This window comes from Musca domestica, unplaced genomic scaffold (genome assembly GCF_030504385.1).
Source record: "Musca domestica strain aabys unplaced genomic scaffold, Musca_domestica.polishedcontigs.V.1.1 33, whole genome shotgun sequence".
Taxonomy (NCBI): Eukaryota; Metazoa; Arthropoda; class Insecta; order Diptera; family Muscidae; genus Musca; species Musca domestica.
Window position 1 is genome coordinate 8,006,762 of NW_026712312.1, and position 12,021 is coordinate 8,018,782.

At 36.0% G+C, this 12,021-nt stretch overlaps 1 protein-coding gene across 3 annotated transcripts in view; it reads left to right on the top strand.

Moving 5' to 3' along the window:
- The window catches only part of LOC101891051 (homeobox protein Nkx-2.3), a 97,886-nt gene extending 89,746 nt beyond the window's left edge, over positions 1-8,140 (top strand). The window contains exons 2-4 of one of the 3 annotated variants that reach the window (XM_011292972.3): positions 6,954-7,132; positions 7,262-7,347; positions 7,400-8,140. In XM_011292972.3, coding sequence (XP_011291274.1) covers positions 6,954-7,132; positions 7,262-7,347; positions 7,400-7,874 — 740 coding nt within the window. In that variant the 3' untranslated portion in view covers positions 7,875-8,140. Of the gene's footprint in view, positions 1-6,953; positions 7,133-7,261 lie in introns of all 3 variants that reach the window. The other 2 variants (XM_011292973.3, XM_059125479.1) reach the window with 2 other exon arrangements.
- Positions 8,141-12,021: the final 3,881 nt, after the last annotated feature.

The following is a 12,021-nucleotide window of genomic DNA, read 5'->3' on the forward strand; positions in this document are numbered from 1 at the left end:
TGGACCGATATTGCCCATTTTCGCATCTGACCTTCGGATCATCTTTTCTCTTTTTGTGTAGTAAAATATTGTCTTTGAAAATGTTGACCTTTTGAGGGGAAGTTACCAGAAAGAGTGTACCGATATTGCCCATCTCCGAACTCGATCTAAATTTGACAATAATATTACAATGTACCAAGTTTGGAGCAAATTGGATATTCCCTTGGAGAGTTATCGTGAGCAACAGCCAGACAGACAGACAGACAGATGGATAACTCTAGATCAACTACAAATGTCTGGAAACGGATTTGGTCCAAAGAGACATAGGGTCAGACCCTATGCGTTATTTTCAAGAGGCACGTTTTGGCCGTATCAAATGATAGATACCCACGATAGCTATATGGCTGACGGTATAACTAGTAAAGAAATGTGAAAAGTCGAGTGGGATCAACTATATAATACCCTACACCACTATATATATTTAGCGGAGCTTCCCGTAACAAATAAACGTTTATATTGGGAATTTATGTGAAGTAGATCATACCAGCTATGAAACTCCTTTGAATACCTATTATGGCTTTTGAGCAGGTATATAAGAAAATTCTGCATTATCTTACCCAAGAGCTCTTATCGACATTACAATAACAATATGTAAGGTTCCGAAAATTCCGGCAGTTAAAAAATCCCGTGAAGCTGCGCATCCCTAAACCACTGTTGGAAACTGTGCCCTTTAGGTACAAATTTTGAAAAATTTCGACTCACCTCGAACCGTATTCCTAATTTCAAAGTTATACCTCCAACTGATTGCTCTAAAAAGGTTTGACGGTGTCGAATTTCTTATACCCTCCACCATTAGGTAAAGAGACAACTTTTATACAAAAGTATCTGGATTCAAAACGTGTTCCACTTTGAACTACAAACTCCAGTAATATCGGTAGGAGAATGCAGTTAGTTTTCAAAAAAACATTATAAGATTAGGGCCATACTCAAACGGGAGCCTATATAGACACTTTTATACTACAACGATTTTAATCTAAATACCGAACCGTGGTATGGAAACCGTTGTCCCAATGGACAATGTTTTGACACCGGTTTTAGAACCCATTATGAAGTATAAATACCAAATTTCACAATGAATATTAGAAAATGTGACTTAAATCGTCAAAATACTGAAAAACCGAAGGTACCGTTATATGTATGCTAAGTAAAACGTGGACCTGTTCTGACACCGGAACGTGAAATGTGATAATCAATTCGCAACTACTCATTATTGTACGAACTATTTATTCCTTCGGTAAGTAGCACCTGAATTCTATATATATTTGTGGATGTATTGAGTCTCTCCTGCCTTTGAAATGTTTGAAAATGAAAATGTTAACTCATTTTAGTTCAAGACTCCCGTTCTCTATGAAAACGTTCAAGAGAGCATATTAAAATGTGGTCTTTTTCATCACTCCAACTGAAAATTTTGCTCATAACTGTAGGTAACATTTCTCTCCTCATTAAATTGTAGCCACGCGAGTGACAGTAAAACATTTTTATTTGTCTTCATTTTTTGTGGAAACTTTTATGTTATTCGGACTTCTGTTGTATTTAATTACCCATTATTCTCAGATAATGACACTTTACGAACGGGCATTACTCCCTGCCAATGCCCCTGCATGGATGAGTCGGTTGGTCGGCCGGCCGGCCATAACTAATGGTCATAATTTAAATGTCATCTGCTTAACAAATTCTTCACACTAGCAGAGCAGGACAATAGCGGCACGCAATGTCTATGGCAAACAATGGTGGTCGACATGAACTAGGATGGATGGTTGGTTGGTTGGAGGAACAATAGATCTTTGTTGTATGTGTCACACTTTATGCGCTTTTGGAAAACCAAGCAAATGGAAATGAAAATAATGTCATCATCATCAGCATGGCTAATCATAATCAGGGGCCACTGCTGGGAAACACCCGCGTGCCCTATCTAAGGACAAGAACGTATATTTTTTAGCACAACAATGACAAAACTTGTGCCACACTTTTCTGCTGGAATTCCATTTCTCTAGACTCTAGAGTACACCTAGTTTATGGTTAATGAGAATCTTGTTGAGCGAAAATTCTCTCCATTGTCTTTTATGTTTTTTTTTTCGCACTTAAGTGCCGGAATACTTTTATTTGTTGTCCAAAAAAAAAATCCATTATGTCATTTTGACCACAACAACAATTTTATTTGTTTCCCCTAACGTCCTTTGAGTATCTGGAGAGGCCATTACTAATTAAGACCTAGAGTTTGTTCTCCTCTCTTTTTTGGTTTAATGTATTAACTTAAGGCATGACTTAGCCCCTTTTTTGCCGCAAAAGGTGTGTCGGTCTCTTCACCTTTGTGCTCTTAACCGGGTGGACATGAATGTGTGTTATCTTGATTCAGATTTGATGATATGACCTGGGTGATGTGTTAGTCTTTCAGTAAAGGCAATTAGTTAAATGTTTTGAGATCTCATTTAGGCCAGAAATGAATATGAAAATCCAAAAATTAAAATGTTGACGTTAATGGAAATGGCAGAAGTTAAATTAAATCAATCGCACAGATATTTATAATATTATCTCAAAACCATTCCAAAGATAGAGAATTTTGACCACGAAAGAGGTCTAGAATCCGGATTCAACTTTCTGAGCTTACTTATGTTAAAAATTTCAATATTCTAGTAATGCCATATCTGAATGCGATATATTTGATACGGGTTTCTAGATACCCAAGAAGCAGTTTTGATCGCCACTCACCTGTAACACCATTCAATTGTTGTTGATCTCAATCACACCATCATCTCACAATACCTGCTAATTTAATCCACTTTTGTTCTGGAAATGAATGAAATCTATTTAGCTAATCGCCAAGCGTCAATTGGATAATTAAACCATTTCCGTTCAGTTCTATGATGGTTGTTGTCTGTTCCCCTCTTTTCGTATTTGATATTCTTTGTGAATTGTTTCAAATTAAATTTTTATTTCCAGTTATTAATTCGGGATGAGCTTACTTTACTCAGAAACAAAAAATTCCGAAGCTAATAAAATCACCTCTAAACATGCCAAAAACAAATATTTCAACAAAATCTCCCCCAAAACGAACACACCTCACTGATAGATTCCACTTTTTATTTGCTCTCCAATGCTCTCTGGTAATCGGCAAAGATCAACCGATATGGATTATAATGAAAAGCCATAAAAATTGTTTGGCATTCCGACATTTGGTGCTTCATGCCCGCAACTCGTTGTGGCTCGTGTATGTGTATGTGTGTGTGTGTTTCTATTTAATTTCTCGATTAGATTTTGACTTAATTTCATCAAACGAATAGCCAAACTAATCTATAAATTGTTTCTAGCGAGTTAAACGCTTATTTAACCCCCACAATAAAATTGAGAACTGACATGTGAGCCAATGAACGGACGGACGAACAGCGTCTCTATGTGATTGCATAGGAGTATGTGTGTGTGCGAATGCGTGTGTGAGTGTGTTTTAGGTGTAATCAATGCCTCTAATTGCCTTTCAAATGATTTCTGCTACCGCTAGTGTCCATTTCTTGGGAAACATAACACATTCGTGTGAATGGAAAGTAAAATTGATTTCTTGGTTTTCCCGAGCTAGAATGGATTGGGACAATGACTTTTAATTTGACCTATTCAGAGTGAGTTTCTAAAAGGGAAATACTAATTTGTGCATGCAAAGAAATCATAAGAAATATGGCGTTAGATTCGATTTGATTGTGTTGAACTTTTGGCTAAAATATTAACAAGTAAACACGACGACAATTTCGGAAGGAAGACATTTGTGTACCCCGCAACCCCATGATGCTCATAAAACACGAAATTAACATCCGATTCCATTTATACTTGCATCTGTTATAAAGATGGTAGAGATTGGACCATTCCTTCTGGTACATCCCGCACAAAGGCCAAAGTTTAAAAAAATCCGAAATAAGCATCCGGTTTTCTTCGTATTTCACACAGCCCATTATTTCTACTAACACAAGATCTGTTGTGAAGATGGGATATATCGGTCCACTCCTTCTGATACCTCACCCACAAAGGTTCAACATTTTGAATATCCATGAAGATCACAAAACACGAAATTACCATCTGATTCCATTCACACTTGGTACATCTCAATATTTTCATTAATACAAGATCTGTTATAAAGATGGTAGAGATCGGACCCTTTCTTCTGCTACCTCCCCCACATAGCTCAAAGAAAGCGAAATAAGCATCCAACTCTCTTCAACTATCACACATCCAAACATTTTAGCTAACGCAAGAATTGTTGTGAAAATAATATATACCTGCCAACACCTGCCAGTACCTCACCCACAAAGGGTCTCAATTTTCGATACATATATCGTATCGTAACTTGCGAAACATGGTAGCGGTTCTGTACAACTTGCAATATCTAAATATTTCTCTCAACCAGAAACCTGATGTGAATATGGAATTTATCGGAATTTATGATTTCGCATAAAATTGGATATACATGGTGAGATGAAAAAACTGCAACCTACGTCCGACTGCTGTCATTTCTAAGCCACTCGTCCGACAGATGCTAAAATTATTCCAGTGACAGCCATTATATTGTTTACAAGCATACAAAAGGATTTTGGTGAGAATTTTCCAGAAAAAAGTTATTCGTGATGGGATTCAAGCGGGATAGTGTGATTTCTTTATATTCGGTTGGAAAACCACAAGTCGCTATCGTTAGAGCACTCCAGCATTTAAATGTGAATAAATCTTTTGTGTCTCTTACCATCGCTCGTTACCGTGATACTGGTAGAGTAGCCCGACGTCAAGGAAGTGGACGGAAGAAAACAGCAACATCAGCAGAAATGGTTCAAAAAGTAAAGAAGCGACTTGATCGAAACCCGCGTCGCAGTGGCCGAAAAATGGCTCGTGAGCTGAACATATGACAATATTCCATTCGGCAAATATTGAAAAATGAGCTCGGGGTAAACCCACTGAAATTACAAAAAGTGAAAAACTAGACTCAAAGGAGCTAAAAAGTTGCTTCGCTTAGCCGAAAGTGGTGAACTGTCGAATTTGGGTAAACAAAGAAAATGATCGTATTTACTTGCCAAAGAGGTCAGTTGAAAATGTGCACCTCCGGTTGGCCACCATGGTGATGGTATGGGCCGCCATAACAGCCGATGGTCGCTCTCCGCTCGTATTAGTCGACCGTGACATCAGAATAAATGCTGAATATTATCGCGAAAATATTTTGGAGGGTATATTAAAGAGGGTGTATTAAATACCCAAACATTTTGTCCGCACACCTTGGAAATTCCAACAGCACTCAGCACTATCGCACTCAGCACGCGCCACCCAGGAATGGTAAAAAATTAGGTTCCTCGCTTCATTTCCAGCGCACAATGGCCAACAAAATCTCCGGTTACCAATCCGTTTGACTATTGTGTCAGAAGTATTTTGGAAAGGAAGGTTGGCATTACAAAATACCAAAGTATCGATCACCTCAAGCAAGCGCTTCGCCGGGAATGGGCCAAAATACCGCAGAGCAACATTCGGGCAGCGTGTGACGGTTTCATTGGCCGTTTGAAAGCCATAATTCGTCCAAAGGTGACCAATTCGAACAAATCTAAACTTATTGTAGGATTTTATGCTATTTCCGACATTTTTTACTTTCATTTAATAAAAAAAATGTAAAAGTTATGGCTTTGTTCCAGTTTTTTATCGCATCCTGTATTTATTTAGGGCCCATACGAAATGGACAATATTGGCCCATTCCTTCGGAACCTACTCCATACAGGGTCAACAATTTGAATAATCATAACAGAAGTAAATATATATTTAAATAATCGAAGATTGGCTGAAGGTGCACATCTGTGAGCTGACTGATACTTTTCAACTTGTTTTTTTACTTCTTCATTTGACCCTTATTTGTCATCTTGGTTTCTAAGAAGGTAAAAAATGTTCTCACATAAAATGTTCAATGTAGGTCAATGTTCCGAAATAGCGTGCATATTAAGATGCCTCCTGATCTTAAATATTTCGAGGATCTTGACCATGAATAACAAAGTATGGGCCAGTATACATTTTGCCATTGATGATGAAGAATTTTCAGAAGAATCTATTGACCATGATATATTTTTCTTAAACTTTAACAAGACATTTGTAAGCCGAAATGGATCTACATCATTTAACTACTCATTTCCTATTTTTCTGCCAATATTTTTTTAACATCTTTCAATAATTTACATCACATGATTTGATATCGATTTAATTTCTTGTGAAATCAAATCACGATAACTTAACGAACAACATCTGGCTCAACAAAATGCTAACGAAACAGTGCCCTCATCAGCAATTTGTTTACGTCAATCAGTATTAAATCCATCAATAAAACGATGAATATTTAATTAATCTGGAAAAATAGAAGAAAAAAACACGAACTGTTTGCCAGCCTCTTTGGCACGATTTAATTGCGGTGATCTGTGGGCTGATCAAAACAAGACAAGCGTAAGCATCAAAATCTAAAGACGATGAAGACGAAGAATGGAAACAAGAAATTCAAGCTAAAAAATCACACCTCAACCTTAATTAATTACAACACATTTATGACAGGCTGACACGATTTCGTCGTACAAGTCAATCATTTCACAAACAAGTCTTTGTAAATTGAAGTAAAAATTTTTTGTAATTTTTTTTTTCGTTTTTACAAAATAAAATAATGATAAGGTCATATTAGCGCTTTCTTCATATTTCCTTAAGCAGAGAAATAAAATAAAATCGGTCTCTTTTTATAAATAATGTCGTGAGTAAAAAACGAATCTCTTCTTTACCCCTTTTGTATAATTTATAAGCTATAGACATATTTCCTGGCTACTCAAATATCTTTTTTGGAAAAAAAATTGTTTTATTCCAAAAATACATCCGATACTTTTATATTTCTCTCTAATTCTTTCCAATTTATTTTCCTTGCATTTCAGATCCTGCTACGCTGAGTATTTTTGCTACACGCCCCAATCCCAAGAAGAAACGCAAAAGTCGCACAGCCTTTACAAATCATCAAATATTTGAATTGGAAAAGCGATTTCTCTATCAAAAATATTTATCTCCAGCTGATCGTGATGAAATTGCTGCAGGTTTGGGTCTCTCAAATGCTCAGGTTAGTCCAAAAAGTTGATTGACAAACTTCCCGAAATGCAAACAATCGCTAATGTAACAATGTTTTTCTCTGTTTTTCTTTTTCGGTTCGTGTGGATGTATTCGTTGCTCTTCAATGCTGCCATTGCAGGTCATTACATGGTTCCAAAATAGACGTGCCAAACTGAAGCGGGACATGGAGGAACTCAAAAAGGATGTTGAAAGTGTGAAACAATTGTCAGCTCATAAAAGTTTTTTAGAAAATGTTAATGATTTAAGTATTTTAAAGACCCGACCAGTCAGCCGACATCACCAGCCGCATCCCCACTCTCAGCAGCATTCGGAAATCAGGCATACAGCAGCAGCGGCTACACATGGCAACCCTGGTACATCAACAGGAGCAACATCAGCAACAATGCCGCCAACAGGACCTACCATCAGTGTGCAACAGTCACCCAGTACAATGCCAATACTCCTTCACCCACACCTCCAGCCCCACATTATCCCAGTCCGGAACACGTGCAATGAAATTCGAGAACCTCAAACCCCCGTTACAGCAACAATTAACGATGCCAGTGAAGAAAGCAGTCATGCCAATGCAGGACAATCATCATCACCACATCAACCACCAACAACAACAACAACAACACGCAGCATCAGTCAAATCAACAACAGTCGAGGCTAAGAAGGATATCAAATTTTTGAAATTGTGCACCCTACTACACTATCGCCACCAGGAGAAGCAAAGGAATCCCGGTGTGTAGATGGAACAGAAACGGAGATTTCTCATTTGCCAAAAAAAAGTATTAAATTTGAAATTAGCTTGATTTGTAATGGAAACTCTTTCTCATATCTCTACATAGACATGTGTACGTTCATTATCATTATGAGTTCTAAAATCGAAAATAATTGTGTAAAGTTACATAAATCCATATATGTAAAATATTTGTGAAAAATATAGGTCATTCCTAGTTAAATAAATTTGAGAGAAATAAATAAAATGTAGTCGGTGTTGTCAGTTGTGGTTACATATTAAATTGCGGTAGATTTTTGGATTAACCTTAACTTATTTATTCTAGAAACTGCACCCTTATAGGAAAAATTACAAACGGAATGACAATATTTAGCAGAGGTTATTAAAAGGCAAATACTATTTTGGCACAGATTTTAAGAAAAGTTGGAGTGGCATCCTCAAAATTGGCATTAATTCAGGGAAGCATTCTATCCTTTTGTAATTTTGCTCAGATACTGTCAGTACCCAAAGATGAATTAACATTGATATTGAAAATTATACATATCGTTTCACTGTACTTCATGATTTTCGCTATTTTGGACGTTTCGATCATAATTTAAAACAAGTAAAAAAGCAAAATACCCTCCACCATTTAGAACAAATTAGAAAATGTTCAAGAAAATAACATCCATTAAAAATTCTTATAAAATCTTTAAAATATCTAATATAGGAAGGTGTCGATATATGGAGGGATATACGATATTGTGGACCCATAAAGACAAATCTATGTCTGGGTGTAAAGTACTCACAAGGAACTCCTTGGTTGGATAATTCTGATAATTCCATTGGAAAAATGTGGGTAAAGTCATTAAAATACCGAATATCGGGGGGTACCGTTATATGGGGGTATACGATATCGTGGACCTATATAGATAATTATCTCTCAGGGGGTAAAGTATTCACAAGGAACTACTTGTGTTCTATTAAAAAATGTGGCTAACATCATCAAAATACCGAATATCGGGGGGGTATCGTTATATGGAGGCTATACGATATCGTGGACCGATATAGCCCATCTTCGAACTTGACCTGCCTGCAGACAAAAGAGAGATCTGTGCAAAATTTTAGCTTCCTATCTTAATTCGTTTAGACTGTAGCGTGATTACAACAGACGGACGGACAGACGGACGGACGGACAGGGCTAAATCGTCTTAGCACTTAACACATGTCTAATATAACTACTACTACTTCGTCCATATTATATGAGATATATGATTATTATACCCTCAGCCATATGGCTAGAGAGGGTATATATCATTTGATACGGCCAAAACGTGCCTCATAGAAATAACGATTTTAAATCCCAGGACTCTTTGAACCAAATCCGTTTCCGGACATTTGGAGTCGATCTAGGGGTATCCAGACAGACGGACGTCTGACTGGTGCGCACGATAACTCTTGAAGGGAGCATCCGATTTGATTCAAACTTAGTGCATCGTAATTTTTTTTTTTTAAATTGTTAGAGGTACCGATCTAGTACCTCTCCCAATAAGGTCGACATTTTCACAGAAAATAATTTTCCGTATACAATAAGAACGGATCATCCACAGATCATGAAAATGGACAATATCGACCCACACCATCGTGTACCTTCCACACAAAGGGTCAGAATTTTGAATAATTAAATCTCTTATATAATACGAAATAAGTACCCGATTCTCTTCAAATTGCACACAACCCAATATTTTTACTAGTACATAAGTAGGTGCAAAGATGGAACATATCGATCCACTCCTTCTAGTACTTCCCCCACAAAGAGTCAAAATTTTGAATAACCAAAACGACTATAAACGCGAAATAAGCGTCCAATTCCCTTCAAATTTCACACATCACAATATTTCTATCCACACATAATCAGGTTTGAAGATGAAATATGTCAAACACTGCCTCCCCCACAACGGCTCAACATTTTAAATAATTTGCTAAATAAGCTGTCGATTATATTCATCTTCACACATCCCATTATTTCTAATAAGACAAGACTTGGTGTGAAGATGGAATAAATCGGCCACTGCTTCTGGTACCTCCCCCACAAAGGGGTCAAAATATTGATATGAGAAACCGTGAGTCCTACTATTTTTCCTACAGACCTAAGTCTGTTAACCAGCAAAAGGAGTGAATCAATTTCGTTCTTTCTTATTTAAGCTAATTCAGATTACAATATAAAGATATTCGAAATTTCAATTAAATCAGATATCCTTTATACTTTCATATGATAACTTATTTTCTTTCAAGTTTTTTTTTTAATTCATTTATATTTTATTATTATTTTCAAGTTTTTCTATCCATAGAAGCCTTGTGGAAGATCATAAATCCATAGAATACCTGTGGAAGGTCTCATATCTATAGAAAACATGTTGAAGGTTTCCTATCCATAGAAGACCCCTTAAATGAAAACTGTTATACGGAGACATGGACCTGCATATGTAATTTGTTATCAAGCTTCTCAGGTTGTAGCACCTATTAAGATCTTCAAATACAAAATTTTAGACAATTCCGGTGTATAATGTCTCTAGAATCATTAAAATACCGAATAGTGAGAGGCATCGTTATGTGGGGGGCTATACGAAGAAGTTTGCCTGCATATGTCATTTTTTTGTTATGGGCTGTAGTACCCATTAAGATCTTCAAATACGAAATTTAAAAACAATTCCGGTAAATAATGTATCTAAAATCGTCAAAATACGGAATATTGGGAGGTATCGTTATATGGGAGCAATACGAAGACCTCAGCATATTCGGCATACTCAATTTTTCGTCATAAGATGAAGTACCCATTATGAACTTCAAAATGTCACTAAAATCATCAAAATACCAAATATCATGACGTATCCTAGTTTGAGGACTATACGAAGACCTGGACCTGCATACACAATTTTTTATCATATGCTGTAGTATCACTTTCGAACTTGAAATTCGAATTTTGAAACGATTTCGGTGTATAATCTATTTATAATTATCAAAATATCGAATATTAGTAGGTATCCCTATGTGTTGGCAATACTAAAACGTGGACCAAAATTACCCATTTACGAACTTTATTTTGCAACAGATAGACAAACAGTCATAGCTAAATCGACTTAGAATTTTACGCAAATTCAGAATATATATACTTTGTAGGGCCTTACATGAGTATTTCAAGGAGTTAGTAATGGAATGACAAATTTAGTATACCCTCCATAGAAAGCTGGAGGTTGTAAAAATTATGAATTTCGAAAAATAAAAATCGTTTGAAATCTGGAATTTTAGAATTAATTTAATGGTGTTTTGACCAATTTTAGAGTTGTACAAAATATGGTCATAAGCGGGAGTACATACATCTGACGATAAATCGATACTTCTCTTTACCAGATATGTATGGCGAGGACATGCCAGATATGCCACAGACTTTTATTTCAAAAGACAATTTATTAATTCTACTATGAGAGAGAATTAATTATAGCTAGAAGGACAATTTGAATTCGAAAAGAATGAAAAGGGCGTACGACTAGGATAGTTCCGACAGATTGCGAAAAAATACGTTATAGTTTTGGAATAGGAATTTTATAATTTTCATCCCACATTTCGCTTATCACCTTAATATCGCCATAAAAAGGAGTACCGACGACATAAATATGTTTGCGCACATCAAGAAACTCAGGTTTATTGAGGCTTATTATGAAGGGTTCCAATTGTCCATGTGAGCGGAAATGACTTAAAAAATATATTCTCCTACTCCTGTATAGATTAAAAAACACCAAAAAAAGTTGTCTGGAGAAAATAAAAATAAACTTAATAAAACTTCGAAATTCAATTCTTAAGGAATGACCTAGATGTATTATACGAAGTTCTAATTATTTGTTTTTCTTTTGCCCACATCACAATGTAAATACAAAACAAAAACTAAATTTTTCTTCCCCTAATACTGCTTAACCTTGACTCCCTAATTATCCTTAATTGCTTATGTCGATGATGAACACATGCCAATATTTGTGTCCATATATGTTCTACATTTATGAGTATATTTTAATGTACATATGTATTATGATATTACGTCTGATGAATATAAATTGTGTTCCTAATGATGAGTTATATTAAATTACTGTGTTCAAATCAAATTACCATAGCATTACATATTA